Here is a 21,140-nt window from a genome sequence, read left to right on the forward strand (position 1 = left end):
GGACCAAATTAGAATAAAAAGGGTAATATGGCCACACATTTTATCGGTGTTAATTATTAATACTGAGATTAAAAAAGAAAGGGCTGAGAGTTCGGTAAGCATACTAATTGGTCACTTTTTTCAGCTTGTTTTCCCTGTCAGTGTGAATATTTTAGAGCAGTTCAAAGGGAAATACACACCTGAAGAATACGCATTCAACAGGAACCCTGAGCATAAATGTAAGAAGATTTTAAAAGTGAGAATGGAATATAGGAAGTAATGATGACGTATCCCCACCTTGAAAGGTGAAGAGCACAGAGAGTGGGGTTGATTTGATGCCAGAGGATAGAATCCTCCCTTCCTTTCATTTCAGATCCTTGATATACTTAAACATATCTGATGCTTTCATGATTAAGCTATTGTGTTATGTAAAATCTGCCTAAAGTCAATAATCAAAATTACTTCCCGTTACTATTTGAATCATAGTAAATAATTCTATCATCAGTTCATATGGTGAAACTATTGCTACCCATTATTTAAGTATAAATTATTAGGTGCTATTACTTCATTTAGTTTCTCCCACAATAGAATGATTTACTATTGAAGGAAGCGGGGTTAAGAGAGGTCAGAAAACTGCACTGTTACTAAGAGGACAAACCAGAATTCAAACCGATGTCATCTGGTTGCAAAGCCTATTTTTTAAACCACTATATTCTACAGACAACGTTGCTTCTTGTCTAGGACAGTATCTTCTTTGGATTCTTTTGGATTGTGCTGCTCGTTTACTGGAAAGCTTCCGCAGCCCACATCTTGACTGGAGACAACGTCTGTAATTACTTGCTGTCTCTAATCACCACGAAAAAGCACAACTGAGTAAAGCCCTACAAAAGTGGGGGCATGGTGGACTTGGGGATCCTCGAGAGGCGCAAAGCCATTTCACAGATGACTAGAAGAGGAGAAAATGCAATCCAACTCTGGCAACAAGAGTGCCACACTGAAAAACAGAACCATGGAAATGCATCCTTTCCAGGGTGTGTGAGTGTCTTCCTAAAGGAAAAAAAAAAAAATAGGGGGGGCATTTGTTTTGAGAGATTACGCTCCTGCCATTAACAAGTATTTGGACATCTTTGGAAAGATGGGAGACTGACTTGTTATTTAATTTAGTCTAAATGAAAACAGTACAAACCAACAGTGACTAGATGGGGGTACCCGAAAAGTGACCCCCATTGGGTAGGTGAATTGGAAATTGGGTAGATGGGAGAAAAGCAGAGAGGAAACCCTTTATCCCACACCAAATTATGAGGTTAGTCTCCATCCTCATTATCCTTGTTCATATAAAAATGGTACTTGATTTCCAATTGGTATTTCACATATACTGTCATTTATTTCTGAAATCAAAGGACAAGCACATAGCATATACAAGATGGCTTCGTGATGGACTGTACCATGTTCTAACCATCAAAAACAATGTACTCTAAACCCTATTGAACACATGTGGAGTGAGGGGAATGACTAAAACAATGATTAAGCCTAACATATAATTCTGAAAATGTAAGAGAGCTTGGAAGTGGGGGTACGCTCAAAAATATTAGTGTATAAATATCAAAATGATCTTTTAAAAATCTGAGAACATAAAGTGGCAGAAAATTAATTAGGCATTTAGCGTGGTCAATTTTTTTTTTTACTTTATTTAAGTTTGTGAAATCTGCCTTACAGACCAACTGCTATTTTCCAGTTTTAATTTACGTCTATGTTATACTATTCGGAGGTCTACCTAGAGGAAAATAAATACTATTTTCTACCTTTTGTTCATTCTTACTCTGATCAGAGTACGTGGTCAAGCAAGAAAGTAAACGTGTTCATTCTATTGTGAGATCACTTAATTACAACTAATGTTTTGAAGGGCATTACACCCAGGGCCAGATCAAATCTACAGATGGCTCTTGCATGGTGTGATTTGAGGGAGGCTCTAAAATTGTCTCCCACTTGACCTGCTAGGTACCAACGTTTCTACTCACCTAGTCAGAAATCACACGATTTCATTCACTTGACTTCTTTATCTCATACATGCATTACTACTATTAAAATGCACGTTTTGTAGGTCGCAAGGAAGGCCCTAGAATTCTTCCCTGCTCACATTAGCACAAATTTTCAAATTCATTTGCCATCTCACTGAGAGACCCAAAGTACTTTTTCTGACTTGGAAAGTAAAACATAGAAGAAAAATGGGATGTAAGAAAAAATCACAGATTGTTGGATCTGAGTAAGATTTTAGAGTTAATTCTGTTAACTGCCTTACAAATGATTAGTAGCAGATCCAGAAGGAGTTTGTGACCTACCCCTTCATAATGGCAAAATTGGGATTGGAGGTCAAATATTTCTTATATTTGAATTGTTGAACACTATATATGGTTGCATGATATATAACAAAGCCAAATTAACTTGCAAAGGTAATTCTGGGGGTGAGTGGGAAGAAAAAGATGACTATGGCATTAATTCAAAAGTCAAGATAAATAGTGACAATAGAGCTAAAGCGAAGGTTAAATACCACTCTGTGAGAAAGTCTGATGACAACTGCCTAATGTAGAAAAGGGCAAGTTCTTGCATAGTCAACGTATGCTCCTAATGTGATGATGGTTTTAAGCTTACTATTTGGGTTTCACTTGAATTATGAATTTATTGCAGTAGGTTTCCAATTGTTTTAACATGTCATTATCAAGTATTTTATCATTACTAAACTTCCTATCATGAGCTCCCTATTCTAAAATACCTTATCCTGTTAGGAATATTTTATTGAAATAATAAATAACCAATTTCCCCAATCTTACCGAAAGATCAACCTGAAATAATCATACTATTGATAATAATAAAGAGAAAAGAAAATATATTAGTGATCTTTTTCATAAATTAATGTATAATTCATAAACAATCCTTAAAATACTTTTTAATGATACCGTTTTCATTACCGCTTTCCAGAGACCCATGGATATAAGTACCCTGGGTCTGAAATTATTAAAATGGTGGGACTCATTCTAATTATTAGATTCAGGTTTCACGAAATTATGTTTATTCTTACAGTGTATTCTTTTTCCTAAGCTAATAAGAGAATAAAACCTCATTCATCATTTGACAGTAAGGTGGGTTGGAATGTAGGCTAAAGCTTATTATAAAAGTTATTAATCCACAAGCCCTCTTTATAAAATTGTGTTTATTACACTAAAGTATAGGAAGCAAATAAAAGCTTTTGTAAAACATAAGTGCATTTCACTACTTATCTACTTAAATTTTCCTTTTAGTTATTTCAGTTACTTTTAGTTATTTCCTTACTAAATCATCTGTGACAACTTATTTTTATCATTAGCTTTTCTAGCGTATACCCAGGTCACGTCGTGACATTGGAATGTTGTTTTTGCACTGGAAAATTATCTTCTAAACTTTACAATGAAAGTTAATCCAAAAATCAGTTATAACTACATTATTTCACATGGGTTAAAATTCAAGGAAAACATTTGAGGTAATAATAATTAGGAACTAGGACAGCATCCAAAATGGTATTTTCATAGAAAATCCAATACAAATCCTGATTAAAACCTAGCCAAGCAAAACGTTGCAGATTACCTGGATTCCAATTAAAGGTGACAAATGAATACTTGACAGGTTTCAATTCCAATTCTATTTATGTCAGAATGGTCCATTAATATTGAAGATGAAATTACCAGAATTCAAGCAATACAATTGTACTTTATGACTAGATAGTAGACTGAAAACTTGGTCCCAACAAAACTTATTCAAATGCCAACTGCTACATTTGGATCACCCAAAGTGAATCACATCTTCTTCTGTCATTACCTATAGATCAAGACTAACATGAATCACGGCTGGCAGATGACAAATGATTACATAAAACTGAATTTCAAGTGTCAGTTACATACAAAATCAGAAAAATCAGTTCTATTATGATGGTCTTTGCTGATGACAAGACTAAAAACATGGTTACAAAAAATAACTAAACACCTTATGTGGGAAATGTTTGTCAGTAAACTTTCTAGTTTCTTAACAAGCTCACCTGTTAAGTTTTCCATGACATGTATGTTTCCTAAAAAGTAACTGATAATGTGTTTGTCATATATAATTATGTTTCTTACTCATCATTTCTTTCTTATTTTAAAGGTCAAATCCCCTTAAACTCAAAAAAACAGAAAAATAACATTAAAATGTGATTATAATGCCAATGATGCAAAATCCTTTCTGTTAATATAGCTGACATCCAAAAATAAAGACTTCCTTATACATATGGTTGCTGAGAGTGAGATAAATACTTTTTTAAACACAAATAAAAAGATAACATCAAAAAGTAATCACAGATATAGGAATGTCCTTAAAATAAATCAATCCTTCCTTCCTTCTTAGGTGTGTGTATGTGTAATATTATTATAGTATCTTAGCTTAATTATTACTTTTGTGCAAAGCATTTCAAACATATTTGCCTTAGAAATATATTCATCAGCAATGTAATTTATACCAAAATTTGGTAGTCATTTAAAATGATACTGAAAATAGTTAATTCTTAAAAAGCACATCAAACTCCCATCCACATAAGCATACACCTCCATACACACAGATAAGCATGCCTTTATAGCCATAAGGCAAATGCCATATAACTCTGGATTGTTCATCAAGAGGGATATCCATCAACAGATCCTGATATCATATCTTCTCACCCAGATAACAATGTAGAAAACTAATTATTTAACATGATTTAGTTTAGCCATAATTTCACTTGGGCTCACTTGTCATCTATTACGCTCTCAGGTTGGATTTTAATATTCATAGGTAAACTTCCAGAAAAAAAATCAGATTCCCCTGAATTAATACGCTCTATTTGCATACCATCACTAAAGAAACCAGTGTATAACAAAAGTTAGAATGTCTTATTTCACTTGGGGGATGGGATGGTGAAAGGCAAATCCATTTCAAGTGTTCACCAGAGATATAATGTGTGTGATCCCCCTTCCTTCACTTACATATAACCAAATCTCTTTTTACATTTGAAATAATCATAAAATTAGTATGAACTTTCCTGTTCCATCATTTGACACAAAGCTATTCCTAAGACATGTACTTATAACCTGAAATCCAAAAAATAAATCACCCGTTTGGGGGAAACATAAACAGATGTGAAAAGTTTATAAGAACTATCTGCAGTCTAACTTTATAACATAAAGAAAGTGTAGAGAAGGCCAATTGTGGTAGTTATGAGAATCATCTCACAAAAGGGTAAGAATATGGAGTCCTAAAATTTGCTTTCTTCTCTTTCCCTTGCACAAAAATGAGAAGAAAAAGAAAACCTTATAATTAAATGACAAGGAGTTCTAATAGTATTTACAATCTATTTTTTGAGAATAAGATATCATCGTTCTTGTTTGACTCCATTTCAGCTATCACTCAAAAGGAGAGGTTCCAAAACGCTTTACTGAATACGTCAGAAAAGAAAGAGTTGAGCCAAGTGTGTTTATTGTCATTTCCTTTCACTGAGGCTGGACAATTGCAGTTGAAGAAATAGTTGCATGACAAAAATGAATAGAAGAAAACAATAACACAAGACCTTTCTCAGTTTCTATCGTTTAGGTATTATGAGTTAATTTAGTTTAGTTTTTTGGGTTTTTTTTCATAGAAGGTAGTAGTCTGATTTATTTGTAAATGTGTTTACTTATGACAGGTTGTTTGAAAATGATGGTGCAAGTTTGGTGAATTTTATCTATACAGTTATGTTCCTTTATTTGGTATTTCTGGACTTTAGCAAATATTTATTTTTTTTAGGTACAATAGTTTTAGTGTCAGCTATTTTGTTTTGGATTTAGACTGAGCCTCATGAGTCTACTTATTATGGCTCACTAGCGTGATTATGTGTGTGGATGCTGTGTTTGCCCCTACCATTTTCCATATGCTCTGCCTCACCAACACTGCCATCCGGCGTGGTCCTTTCGTAGCTGTCCTCTGGGAGTGGAAGGGCACCCAGCCTTGGCCCTGATGAACTCTTACTGCTTGGTGTCTCTGACTCCTCCAGCCCGCTGTCATAGCAACTCTGCAGTGACCCCTGATGTGGGTCCTGAGGCTGACTCACAACAGAAAACGTCACTCTACGAAATGGCTGCAAAAGAAAAGATTCTGAATGTCACTAAAGTGTAAGATTGTAAACGATCTTATTACAAAACACATAAACGACATACATCAAGGACTACTGGCGACTCATTCAATACAAAATGGTTAGAAATGTTCAAATCTATTTGGTTAACTGTGTTATCTGAGGCAGTGCCTAGAATTTCATTTTCATTGTGGAAAAAAAAAACCCTGAAAATTCCCTTTCTGCAACAGAGATAAGAAAACAGCAATTTCACTAAAATACACAATTAACTCTATGTTAGTACTATGTATTCAACCTTCTTCTATTCTGTAGTCTTCACTTCAAATAGACTTCACAAATAGACTCTAACACAAGTGTCACTGATTTGGGAAGGCAATACACATTGAAATAATCATTGTAGGCATTCATTTTTAAAAACTCTGTCTGTATGATACAATGGTTTTAAAATGAGTGTTCTGGCAGTTGACTCAAACTATTAAAGGGATAACTAATAAATAGGAATTTAGGTACACTGTTAGGAGATAGGAATACATTCCTGTTTTTCTTCTTATTAAAAATATTACCATTGACCCTGAGATTGTAAGGGTAGCATTGAACTAATAGATAAAAGTTCCTTTAACCAGGGAACAGAAAATAAACCCCCAAGCTTAATTGTATGTGCTTACAATGACCGTTTATAGTTTGTTCAAAAGTAGTTACCGCACGCACAGCCTTTAAATTGTAATTTTAAAGTGTTGTAAATTTTTATCCAGTTGGATCCCACAAGTTACTATGACACCAAAGTTGGCTGCACTGAAGATTTACTATGTACAGAATTTACAGATTATTGTAGCTACAAAACAAAACAAAAAAATTAGGCTCATTAAGGGAACAAACTAATGCCATGCATTGATAGTATTCTGCACATAACAGTTGAGGGAAAAAAGAAAAACAATATAAAAACGTTCTGTGGTATCTCTCTGAGATTATTCTTGGCAATAGCTGTAGCCATTGAAAACTTGTGTGTGACTTGGAAACGGCATAAATGTATTTTTTAAACTTACAGCTCAGACTGGTGCTTTTTAATATAAGGTATAAAAATAATAATGTTGCCAGAAAATGGTGAGAAAGGTCGAAAGCCTTTTTTTTTTTTTTGCACTCTTATAACTTGAATACGAATGGTTCAAATCATGAGTCATGATTGGACCAATCTACACATGTAGGTTATTCAAGGGAAAGCTAAGAAGAATTACAGTATTTCCCCCAAATTTATAAAGTGGTTTCACTAGAGACAAATGCATGCTTCCACAAATCTTCCCTTCACTTTATCTCAGAACACTGGCCAGGAATATTGTCCATTATTAGCTTTTCTCACCCAGTACCTTGCCCTTCATATACTTATTTGGAGAGGACAATCTTTATAAAATCCTATCTTTCATTCTAATTCAAAATCAAACGTTTAGAACTGCTGAATCCTATTATGAAGGGAAAACATTTCTCTTCTTTATAATGTTTCACCGAATTGGAACTACAGTATTTTTAAAACAATTATGAAATACTTCTAGTACAAATAGCATAGATATAGATATAGATATAGATATAGATATAGATATAGATAATGACCCAAAATTTACTGGCAATAAACTCTAAAATCATTACTCTTATTTCATTAATAATACTTCTATTTCTTCACAATAATACAATTGTGATGTTTTAACTTACATTTTAAGTAAATATAGAAGTCGATATGTATTTACCAGGCTTTATCTTATGTGCACAAAGTTTTTTACTTTTTTTTTTCTACTTATCACTCCCAGATGACTGCAAATTATCTGAATTTCCTCAGTCTCACCTCAGAAATAAGGCCACTCACCGTTTCCTAAAACCACACTGTTCTGCACAAAGAAAATATTCAGTAAATACTATTGAACAATAAGCTTTAAATGGCAATGTTGAATTTAGAAAAGGACAGTAATGGTCATTCAGACATATCACTTCAAGACATAGCAATGGGTCACACACACACACACACACACACACACACAGAAAGGACTGTCCAATGCTATTCTTGATTCTTAAATCTTTAAAAAATTTTTTTATGTTTATTTATTTTTGACAGAGAGAGAGAGAGACAGAGCATGAGTGGAGGAGGGGCGGAGAGAGAGAGGGAGACACAGAATCTGAAACAGGCTCCAGGTTCTGAGCTGTCAGCACAGAGCCCGACGCGGGGCTGGAACTCACAGATGGCAAGATCATGACCTGAGCCGAAGTCGGGCGCTCAACTGACTGAGCCACCCAGGTACCCCTCAAACCTTTTAGAAACAGTCTTCACTAACCCAAGAAGAAAGACCAAAATGAATACAGAAACACTAATACATACTAATAAATTGACAAAGGAAAGTATATCATAAATTATGAGAAATGTTATTCCATCTGTATATAAAAATAGAAAAAACGGTGATGTTTACGTGATGGGAGTAAACTCAGAATCTGTAATTAAATGCTGGTTCCACCAAAGTAGTAGTAGGACAGCACAGGGGTGATAGGTTATGTTTGTAACAAAAAATGTCAAAAATAAGATAATTATTTTTCTATCATGTACAGTTTAACAGGTTCTATGAATCTGTGTATTTTCTGTGACTATTTTAATTTCCATGAATTATTTTAGGTTACATATTAAATTTAATGATGAAAAGAAAGCTGTTTTAAATTTAAAATACTAAGATCTATTTATATAATAAAAAATGTCTGGATTCATGAATGCTTTTTGTATGTGTAGAAAACTAAAATAAATAAATAAATAACACCTAATGGATGAAACAAAAATAACTGACAATAAAAATCCAAAACAGAGAGTATCATACAATGAATCATGAAAAATCCCATCCATCATTTTTTTTAATGCTTATTTATTTTTTTTTTTTAATTTTTTTTTTTCAACGTTTTTAATTTATTTTTGGGACAGAGAGAGACAGAGCATGAACGGGGGAGGGGCAGAGAGAGAGGGAGACACAGAATCGGAAACAGGCTCCAGGCTCCGAGCCATCAGCCCAGAGCCTGACGCGGGGCTCGAACTCACGGACCGCGAGATCGTGACCTGGCTGAAGTCGGACGCTTAACCGACTGCGCCACCCAGGCGCCCCTAATGCTTATTTATTTTTGAGAGAGAGAGACAGAGCACGAGCGGAGGAGGGGCAGAGGCAGAGGGAGTCACAGAATCTGAAGCTCCGAGCTGTCAGCACAGAGCCTGTTGCAGGGCTCGAAATCACAGACCATGAGATTATGACCTGAGCCAAAGTTGGACGCTTAACTGACTGAGCCACCTAGGCGCGCCCCCCCCATCCGTCATTTTTAACCACATTTTAAAATATTCCATTACAATTCAGCAATACCAACAATATCAGCATTACATTACTATTTCAAGGTCTATTTTGATGTTTTTTGAAAACAAAATTCTTCTGGCAAAGTATTTAAGTTGGCTATGTGAACAAATTAGTGCAGAATCCTAAATTCTGAAGGAAAACCCATTAATGCAAGGGTTAAGGTTTTGTTCCAATGGTAAATCAGACACACAGATTAGATGGATAGACAGATGATAGATAAATAGTAGATAGATAGATAGATAGATAGATAGACAGATACAAGATAGAGATAGAGAGACAAATAAATGGGCAGATAGACAAGTATTTACATACCATCATTCATCACCAGTTTGGGTCTTTTGAGAAGATAGGTTTTATAGCAGAAGCTAAGGTAAAGAAATCACATTTTTTATAGATTCTCGAAATGCCGACTCAATAAAAAATGGAAAGCACTGTGTTGACTGTGTGGCATGACACAGAGAATGAATATGCATTATATAGATATGTACATATATATACATACATATACATGAATATATATATATATATATATATATATATATATAACTATCACTTAGTTAATTATTGATACTCTGGAGTAGCGTGGTTTACATGGGGATTCTTGAACCTAGACATGCCTTAGAATGGCCCAGAGAACTTGTCAAAAAGCACCAAGCCAGTACAGGGCTTCGACTTAAACTCAATGAATCAGTGTTCAGAGTGTGAATGGATATCAGTAGTTTATAAAGTCCCACTGGGTAATGAAGAGGCACAGAGAGGAAGGAGAAACCCTGCAACTGAAAGCAGTCAAAAAGACAAACTGCCCAGGAAGCCAGGTGGTCCTTTAAGTATTCCTTGATAAAGTTTCTCTGGAGATTGAGTAGAACCATGGCTTCATCTTGGGGTGCGAAAGTATGGACATGAAGACATCTGGTGACCTGAAGTGTCTGAGCTTTGTATTATTCTGTCCAGAGTGGTAAATGATTTCTTGTCTTGCAAAGACAAGCTGGTCTTTCTAAAACAGGAAAAAGCACAAGAAGAGGAGAAAAAAACTGTCAGCCTTCTAGCATTTTGAAATTGTGAAGATGTGTTCAAAAATTAAAAAAGTAATGCAAGAAAAGGGTCTTCAAGAAAAGCATTCCAAAAATTTTGAGTGGAAAATGCGCGACAATTACACACAAGAGGGAGTGGTAATCGGAGATTTTATGGAGGCAAATGAATGCTCTAATTGAATAAGTGAGATTGAAGATGTGTTTAGATCATTTCATGCAAAGGAGTAGGAAGGAGAAATGTTGGCGGCAGAGAATTGTGCCAAGGAAAAGTGAACTATGAAAAAAACATCAATGGCAATGGGCAGCAAGGCGTTAGAATGTCTGGATGCTTGGATTTACTCATTATTTCACTATACGTACATTTGCTTTATATTCATTATCTCTCAGGGTTTTAAGGATGTCCCAATATTGCTTTTACAAATTAAAAAAACTCAAAATCGTATAGGTGTGTATATAAAAACAGATCAAGTATAATATAATTAGGTTTCCAATGAAATGGAGATACAAAAATATGCCATGAAACTTGCTTAGGATTTAGGGCAGGCATTGCAAAGGAACGGTTTGTAGGTGGAGCCTTCTAAGGAGAAATTGAAAAAGTGGGGATAGGCTATTAATTTTCAAAATAGGACATAAGAGGATTACAGTTAAAAGAAAAAGGTTTGTGCAAAGAGTTTTGTTTATTTATGCACAGTTCTATCTTTCTTCATTTTTTTTCTGAAAACATTTGCTTTAAGGTCAATGTTTGAAGGCACAGCTAAAAGCCCCGTAGTATAAGGTACAATAGGAATGAATGAAATCAGAGAAATAAGTAAACTAAGAATTAAAAAAAGAAATTAAAAATAAAATTACAAAGGCAAGGTAAACAGTAAAACATGTTGAGTAACAGGATGTATGGTATGCGTGTGTGTAATGAGAAAAAAAAAATGTTATATTGGAAATAACAGAAAAAGGAAAGGATTTTATTCCAAACACCTCTATAGTTTCACTATTGACCTCAATCAAGTTAGCTGACCTTTTGGTTCTTTTGCCTTAGTCTCAGGGTCTAAACTGGAGATAACGATACCTGCCCCTTACTAACTTAAATTCTCTGAGAAATAATCAGATGGTTTACAAAATAAAAACCTTAAGCTCCCTCAGAGAGGGAACTATAAACGGTATCATAGCTGAGGCCAAAGCTGTATAACTAGAGTGATATCTTTTCTTACGTTTTAGGTTTTTGCTTTTTTCTTTTCTTGTCTGTTTGGTTTTTTGTATTGTTTTGTTGTTGTTGTTGTTGTTGTTGTTGTTTTAATATAGAACTTGTTCAGTAATCCACAAAGTTTCTAAATAGAATTTTAAAAATTCATATGAAATTTCAAATCTAATTCTCCTGTTAATGCGGTGCTTTTATTGTTCAAATGCAAGCTGCTTATAAAATAAATATGTGCATACAAGGATGCCATTTTTTCAAAAGGTGTTTGAATCTAATCATCTATTGGGCATGAATGTCTCTGCAGTCACTTCTTTTGGAATGTCATTTATCAACTAATTGTTCCTCCAATTATGACACAGAGGAGAATTTCACTGGAAGCCACGTCCTACTACAGGGACTTTTCAGATATTTTAGAGGTCATTGCAAATATATTCAAAGGTAACTCCAGATAACATGCAATCCCTAAGGCATTAGATGTATCTTCCTCCTTATCCCAGGCCCCAGTTGATGGAAAGGCATCAGAGTTGGCATTGATTTAAAGTCCTAAAGACTTAGAAGAAGCATTCTCCACTCTTTATATAATTTTATTCACTTCATTTTCTGAAAATCTAGAGGTCCAATGGGAAATGGGCAGAAATGTAATGGAGAGGTCTTCTACCTTCTATACGCAGGCTGTGGGGAGCCCAAGGTGGTTGCCTTTTTCTTCCCTCCCCTATTTTTTGGAAATGCTCATGAGTCCTGGGGTAAGAGGTGTGTGAATGCAGTAAACATTTCCCTATAAGATTAATCTCACAGACTGGAAAGGACAAACACAGAAAATAAGGATTTAAATTCGGTGCTGTGGGGTACACAATGTAACGTATTCAATACATGCATTTGCTCTTTAATATTTTTGATACTCTTTTTTTTCTGGAAAATGTGAACAGATGTTAGAACTGATATATCAGTAAACTTGGGATTAGGAGAAATATAACCTGCTTGATGAGGAAGGGAGTTAGACTATATTTTTATCTTTATCTTTATCTTCTTTTCCTTTTTTTTTTTTTTTTTTTTTTTTTGAGAGGAAGGGAATTTAAGAAGGGTAGGGGCAGAAAGAGAGAGAGAGAATCCCAAGCAGGATCCACACCCAGCACAGAACCCAATGCAGGGCTCGATCTCACAGCCATGAGAGCATGATCTGAGCCCCAATCAAGAGTCAGAAGTTCAACCATGAGCCACCCAGGAGCCCCTAGACTATATCTTGATTACAGAAATAAAGCTTGCATTCTAATGACATTATGGCAATGGGCATAAAGCATTCATGAAGGGAAAATGTGATGAACATTTGATTCATTATTTTTCTCTAAAATTGCATCTCTATAGCTGATAACGCAAATTGCCAAACAGTAAACCTAAATCTAGGCAATATAACAGGTTTACAGGTCACACGAGATGTTACCAGAATTTCTACTTCAAATATGAGCTGGGACCAGATATCACCCTACTCTTCTTCAGAAGGTTCAAAGGAGGTCAGGTCAATACATTTCACATTCATAAGATGATTGAAGGAATTTTCTTAAAAAAAGTTTTGTTTTGGGACACCTGAGTGGCTCAGTCAGTTAAGTGTCCGACTTCGGCTCAGGTTGTGGTCTCACAGCTCCTGAGTTCGAGCCCCACGTCGGGCTCTGTGCTGACAGCTCAGAGCCCGGAGCCTGCTTCAGATTCTGGGTCTCCCTCTCTCTGACCCTCCCCGGTTCGTGCTCTGTCTCTCTCTGTCTCAAAAATAAATAAACATTAAAAAAAATTTTTTTAAGTTTTGTTTTGTTTTGTTTTTACTGTCTAGAAAGCTGATGTCAAGTTTTACTAAAGGTATGATAACTACCACAATTTCTATTTCATCTTGCAGATTCATTAATTTTTTTTTAAATTTTAGAGACTCATAAAACCACTCCCTTTTTGAAAGCACTGGCATAATAACATGTAGCATTTATAACTTGAAACACTGAGAAAATTAACTTTGAAACGAATATGCTATTTTGTTTTCAGAATTCAATAATTGCCAAATATATGTGACATTACGAGGTGCTACCCATTAAAAAAATCATGAAGTCCACTGACAGTTCCCAAGAAAAGCAATAGAGACCACATTCCCAAGTAGATGGATATTTATTATTCATTCTTAATTGTTAATTGATTTAAAAAGTGACTATCATAGAATCAAAGCACATTTTATGGCCCATAATCAGACATTCTCAAAGGTATTTGCCTTCTACCTGCATTAGCAAAATCTTCTGAGTTACAGCCTGCACAGTAAAAACTTGTTTTCTTTGATAGGACAGTGGCCAATTTAGAAAATGGTAAACAACTGAGGTGAACTTCAGAAATATCCTGCTGTACACACTACTTGCAGTAAAGAGAAAACATAACCTCGGGGAAGAGTGCAGGAACTGTCCCCCTCGAAGGCCACTTCTGATAACCTAGTGACTCCATGTTTATGGGGATTTCGTTTGCAAGAGGATAAGACCCTAAGGATGCCGCCGAAAGAACTTCAGGGTAAATCTCTTTCCTTATTGAATACTGCTCTGCGTCTTACAGACAACTTTATTGAGAACTTTAAATCTGCACCTTCCTTTTTAGCTTCAATAGTTTTTCATAAATTGTCTCCTTATCTGGAACTCACATACAGCTGTCTTAGTCATATCAATTATTTCTGAATGGGCTGAAAAGGCTTTTTTATTTTTTCCAATTCACTTAGTTACGTCCATCAAACAGACTTCTAATGACTCTCTTTGTCAGTCGTAAAGCATTGAAACAGGCATGGAGCAGAACATCACAGCATTCATAAGGAGCACTACATTTTATTTTTAAAGAGGATCTAGCTAAGTCTGTGAGATCTTTCTTGCAACGGCACAGGTACTTGATTAATCTGCAAACATTTTCAACTGACGTCAATGGTCACCGCACAAACATATCTAGGATTCCATAGTGCCTTAAATGGAATACGTCTGGCAGGACCTTCAAACGAACTTTAACCAGGTCTTTTAAACTTTTTAGGGGCATCTTCTCTGGCTCACATCTCAGTATTTTTTCCATACTTCAAACAGTTTTTCTTTCTTTCAAGTCAATAGCAGGTGAAAGGATATTAAAAGTAACATGTTGAAACATTTGGACTAGTTAATTAAAATGCTCATCGGGGAAGAAATAAAATAACTGTATTTATTTCTTTTGACTTGCATGTAATTACATATTTGACATTATTGTTTATGTTTGTCCTACACAGGTTGAGGATGCAGATGATACTTTATAATTCTTAGTCCAGTAGATAATAAACTACCTAATATTGCAAAGGAACAGTGATATCAATATTAAAATAGTGGCCGCTACGTACTGGAAAGGTACGATTTATTTTACTCCTGCTATCACTTCTCCTCGTTTCATCCCTACATGGGTCATATTATATTCTGATTTTGCAAATGAGAAAAAAAAAGTTAGTGACTTTCAGTATTTACTCAAGAACTACTCTAGTCTAAAAATACAAATGGATTTCCTATTTCCCACCCCCTCATGAAAAATGGCAGGAAACAGAATAGCCAAAGCCTAAAATTCTTAGCAAATGAATGCAAACTTTTTTTTCTAAAACTTTTAAAATAGGTATTATGCTCTCAAACACAAATTGTGGGTCCTCTACACTGTGGACACGATTGTTTGATCTATCTTTTGCTCTATTTACTGTCTATAGACACCTGGTCCAGAATTAGCAAACTTTTTCTGTTAAGAGACAGAAAGTAAATATTTTAGGCTTTGCAGGTCACAGGTCTCTGCCCCCACCACTCAATGCTGCTGTTGTTGTGCAAAAAGAGCCACTGAACATACATAAATGAATGCGTATGGCCATGTTCCAATGATACTTTATTTATGGAAATAGAAATTTGAATTTCATATAATTTCCACGTTCTGTGAAGTGTTATTTTTAAATTTTTTCAACCATATAAAAATGTAAAAACTTAAATGTAAAAAGTACAACTTTTCTGTTGTATTGACATTTTTAAATATTATCGTGAACTTTTCAAGTAGTGTGTAAAATCCTCATAAGCAATGTTTATCCATTATACCTCCGTTTCAACGATAGTGCCTTGAAAATAGTTTATATTCAATTGTCATTTATTGACATGTTTCAATATTTCTTGTCATTTTTCGAAATAACTCTTTTTTAAAAAAATTTTTGGGGCGCCTGGGTGGCGCAGTCGGTTAAGCGTCCGACTTCAGCCAGGTCACGATCTCGCGGTCCGTGAGTTCGAGCCCCGCGTCAGGCTCTGGGCTGATGGCTCCGAGCCTGGAGCCTGTTTCCGATTCTGTGTCTCCCTCTCTCTCTGCCCCTCCCCCGTTCATGCTCTGTCTCTCTCTGTCCCAAAAATAAATAAAAAACGTTGAAAAAAAAAATTAAAAAAAAAAATTTAATGTTTACTTATTTTTGAGAGAGACAGAGAGCAGGGGAGAGGCAGAGACAGAGAGGGAGACACAGAATCTGAAGCAGGCTCCAGGCTCTGAGCTGTCAGTACAGAGCCCAATGCAGGGCTTGAACCCACAGACCATGAGATCATGACCTGAGCCAAAGTCAGACATTTAACCGACTAAGCCACCCAGGCGCCCCTGGAAATAACTCGTACCTGGGGAATCAGAACTGGATTCAAGTACTGGCTCTGGTATTAAGTGTGAAATATGGGGAAAAGACTAATCTTTCAACTTTAGTATGTTTGACTTTAAAATGAAGAAGTTATAGCAGAAGATATTTAATATCTTTTCCCGTTTCTTAATTCTCTGAAACTGTAGAAGCTGGGTGTGTTGGATTAGGGAATCAATGGCTGAAATCAGCGATTGTAAAGTAGACTTTGCTCACCCATTAAGAAATTCCTTAGAACACTGCCTGCAAATACGAATGCATCTTGGAACGCATTTCCTCACCAAATCAAGATCATGAACAAATATATGCATAATAATCCAACATCTTAGTCAATTACCTTACTGAAAAGTTACAAAAATGGGAAGCTTCCTTCAGGCTTACCACTTTTCATGAAAAGGTAAAGACATTCATCTGAAATGTCAGCTCCTTGGAATATGTTTGCCTAAAATCTCACCTATCCTCTGAAACCGCCTCTTTTGTGATTCCCTTTTCACTGAACCACATGAAAATGCTGAGTCCCTACTGTGCGCTGAAAACTGTGACATCTCACTCATTTCTCAAAGGTGTGAGTCAAATAGCAGAGATTGGCAAGGTTGGTATGGAACAGAATGGTGAAAGCATCCTGGGCCACGCTTGGGTTGCACCTCCTACTTCCTACTTTATTTGAAACTGGGCACAGTCCCTTGTAAGTTTCTATGTTTACACTCACAGAGAAGCAGGAAGGCAGGAGGGGGGACGTCCTACTTAGAAAAAGAGAATATTGACAAGCAACTAATGAGAAAAATACTGTCTTCACAAAGACATTCAATGCAACAAAGACTTACTAAGCACTTGCTTTGTGCCCACCACTGTGCTGAAAAATCTACATACTGCAAATCCAGCCATTAGGCTCAGTTGGGCACGCGTAGATTAATCACGCAAAAGCACTCAGAATGCAAGCAGAGGTTTCTTTTCCTTTTTCGTTTTCCTTTCTTTTGCTATTGTGATAAGCATCAAAAGCTCAGTTCACATGCCGCTCGGTTGCTTTGCATGACTACTCTACACACCCATGGGGTTCCAGAAGCAGCTGAATGAAGTCGATAAACCTATGTCTTATGCTACGCAGTTGGAGTTAGTCTGTAGCAGTTCAAGGGAGCAATGCTGAAGAACCAAGTGGAACCGCAGGAAAACTGCTCAGGTTTCCAGCTACTAAAACATAAATGAACAAATAGACAATAATAACAAAGATGAAAAATAGCCTTTCAGAAGCTACCTCCTAAAATACATAGAAGCTTAGGCGCACAGATAGAAGCCTGCCTCACGAGCGCCCGACTCAGTTCTCCCGTACTGAAGTGAATGAAAATGAAATGTTCATTTTAAGATGCACTCAAACAGATGCTCTGGAATTTTCGTATCCTTTTTCCTTTTCCATCTTAGACACTTCATCCAAACTGCACCTGGTCAATCTGTTTAGGAGACTATATACGTTTAAAAACATTTACTTTTCCCATCCTATGGAATGAAGTTTTGTGCCCTTAAATAGCATCCCTTGGTCTGGATGGATTACAATGTCTAACAGGAATCAAGAGAGACACACGGAGTAAGGCTCTGAAGTGTTACTTAAACGTTTAATTATTAAACTCAGTTGAAACCTCATTCTTGAGCCAGAACAGTCTCTACACAGGTGAACCTTCTGCTACCCTGGTGAACTCATTTTCTCTGCCATTCCTGCCAGCTTACTTGTTTTATCTCACTTACCTGCACTTCGTTCAAAAGACAGGCTACCAGTGTCCATAAAACGTCCAAGGAAAAAATGTATTCAAAGCCCGTATGCTAATTTTCATCTCTCAGTGCAAGTCAAATGACTGCAAAAAAATCAGTGGATATGGGTGTTGGTAGACAGAAAAATGGACCCTGATGATGTCCACATTCTCATCCCTGGAAACTGTGAAGAGGCAACCTGACGTGCAAAGGGGGATTTAAGATTTTAGATAGAATTAAGGTTGCTAATCAACTGACCTTAAGACAGGGAGACTATATTGAACTACCTGGGTGGGTCTGATGTAATCTCAAGGATTTTTTAAAAATAGGAAAGGCAGAAAAAGAGATCAGAACGATGCAATGTGAGAACTGTCCTCACCCTTGATAGCTTGGAACAGAGAAGAAAGGGGCACAGGCCAGGTCATACAGGTGGCCTCTAGAAGCTATTAAAGGCTGAGAAGGGAACAGATTTTCTTCTAGGGCCTCCAGAATAAACACTACCCACCAACACCCTTATTTTTGGCCCAGAGGAACCTATTTTCGATTTCTGACCTCAAAAAGTATATGACAAATTAGCATAGTTTTAAGCCACTAAATTTTAGGTAATTTGTCATAGCCCACAATAGGAAACTTAGAGGGTGAACCATGAACCTGAGGTGTAGTGGGGAGGAAATACAAGTGAAGCATTTGGGCTTTGGTTTCACATTTATGAAAGGGGTTAGAATCATCAGTCAAATGCACATTAGTGTTGCGTTCCTAGATCACCCCACCTATAGGATATTGAGAATTAGCATTCCATTCTATTTTTTTTTTTTTTGAATGTTTATTTACTTTCGAAGGAGAGAGAGAGAGGGCGTGAGCAGGGGAGGAGCAGAGAGAAAGGGAGACACAGAATCCAAAGTGGGCTCTCGGCTCTGAGCTGCCAGCACAGAGCCCGAAGCAGGGCTCGAACTCACAAACTGCGACATCATGACCAGAGCCAAAGTCGGAGGCTTAACCGACGGAGCCACCCAGGAGCTCTTCCATTCTATTTTTTTTTTTTTTTAAAGTTTATTTATTTAGAAACAGTGAGAAAGAGGCGGGGTGGGATGCAAGTGGGAGAGGGGGAGAGAGAGAGAAAAGGAGAGAAAGAGAATCCCAAGCAGGCTCTGCATTGTCTGTGCAGAACCCAGTGCAGGGCTCAAACTCACGAACTGGGAGATCATGACCTGAGCCGAAATCAGACATTTAACCAACTGAGCCACCCAAATGCACCAGCATGTCATTCCAATAATTATACTTATTTTATAAAACAGTCAAATACACTATGTTACATATATTATGTTGAAAGTGTTCAGCAAGCGTAAAAATGTTAAAATCATCTTTATAACCCTATTTTCACATTTATCATTCTTTTAATACAGTGAAAACACCAATACACAGGAAAAAAAAGGAAGCAGACTACGTCTCTGTCCACTTATACAATTGAGGAAAAAACACTTCAAATTTATATTTTGGTCCTCTCTTATTGGATAGCTAATTGGATATCATATTTGGGGAAGCCCACAGACTTTTAAAGCAGAATATCACAATTTCTTTTCCTGATTTCAACTCCAAGTTGAACAACTTTGGGCCACTGACTTAATTCTTCTGAGCCACCATTCGTGTTTTATAAATTTATTTTTTTAACGTTTATTTATTTTTGAGACAGAGAGAGACAGAGCATGAACAGGGGAGGGGCAGAGAGAGAGGGAGACACAGAATGTGAAACAGGCTCCAGGCTCTGAGCTGTCAGCACAGAGCCCGACGCGGGGCTCGAACTCATGGACCGTGAGATCATGACCTGAGCCCAAGTCGGACGCTTAACCGACCAAGCCACCCAGGCGCCCCTACATTTAAATGATAATCTCTCCATTTTAAAGATGCAAGCAAGATCCAAGTCCATCTCAGATATGTAATAGATAAAATCTATAAAATAGATTTTACATTGTAGAGTGTTCTATGGATGACAATTGTGACTTGAGTCCAAAATTGTGTCCATGGGCCAAAGATTTAGGGAGCTGATAAAAGTACAAAAGAAATCCATGAACTTGGAAGAAATAAATGTCTCCCACCACGCTAGCATGAAAAAGCAAACAAACAAACAAGCAAACCTGATAATGAGTATCTTGATTTTCAAGAATAGTCTAATCTACACTGGGAGAGTTAATAAATCCTAATTGGTACCAAACTGTAGTTACCATATTTGTAGACATTGCCTCTTGTCTGCTACCTTCTTTCTTGTTTCCTCTCTGGTTTATATAGGTGCACTAAAGAAACTTTTTAGGAAGATGAATTATTTGTGTAATAACTTGAGCTTTTCAAAGGAAAAAGAGAGAAATAAATTCACCAATAAATAATAAGTAAGCTTGTTGGCATTTCATGATTCCTTAGGGAAATGAGAAGCCTCACAACTTGACCCTAATGTAAAGCCTCAAAAGTAATTCATATACAGTATGACAGGTAGTCGGAAACACTGACGAGAGTTTAATTTTCAGTCATAATTTTAAAATGCAACCTAGATGTCCAATATTTGTCATATATAATTTCAATATTAAATGCCATAAGAACAACTTACTTCATTTACCACTTCCTTGAGAGAAATGATTAAATTCTTAAACTTACAGATAAGGGGCATTTTTAAGCAAGACAGAAAAACAAGCCAGGTCCATGAGAAATAATGTCGTAAGACGATCATATTTTATCACTACTACTAATTTGGCTTTCTCAGTATTTTTACATTTCACCTTTAGAAGACACTTAGTGAGTATAAAAATATTTTTATTGCTTTTTTTTAACTTTATGGCTTCCTCAAGGCTCTGACTTTTTTCTTCCCCCACAAGTTCATATACATTGCCATTTGTACACATTATTTCAGTGATTTCTTAATTTTCACTTTAGAAGTGCCAAAACGATAACACTTTGGGCACTCATAGTTTGTAAAATTCATTATAGCATATTAAACCGTTCAACGTAGCGATGCTCCTGCCCCTTGGATCTCATTATATGCATC

General features: G+C 36.2%; 1 protein-coding gene across 9 annotated transcripts in view; it reads right to left on the reverse strand.

Annotated features, from left to right (window-relative positions):
• Positions 1–21,140, reverse strand: part of PCDH7 (protocadherin 7) — a 424,505-nt gene that overhangs the window by 227,219 nt on the left and 176,146 nt on the right. For 3 of the 9 annotated variants that reach the window (XM_058722893.1, XM_058722890.1, XM_058722896.1), the window contains one exon: positions 5,938–6,130. The exons of 1 other annotated variant lie outside the window; for it this stretch is intronic. In XM_058722893.1, coding sequence (XP_058578876.1) covers positions 5,938–6,130 — 193 coding nt within the window. Of the gene's footprint in view, positions 1–5,913; positions 6,131–21,140 lie in introns of all 9 variants that reach the window. 5 more of the 9 variants (XM_058722891.1, XM_058722889.1, XM_058722895.1 and 2 more) reach the window with 2 other exon arrangements.

Source organism: Neofelis nebulosa, chromosome 3, assembly GCF_028018385.1.
Source record: "Neofelis nebulosa isolate mNeoNeb1 chromosome 3, mNeoNeb1.pri, whole genome shotgun sequence".
Classification (NCBI taxonomy): domain Eukaryota; kingdom Metazoa; phylum Chordata; class Mammalia; order Carnivora; family Felidae; genus Neofelis; species Neofelis nebulosa.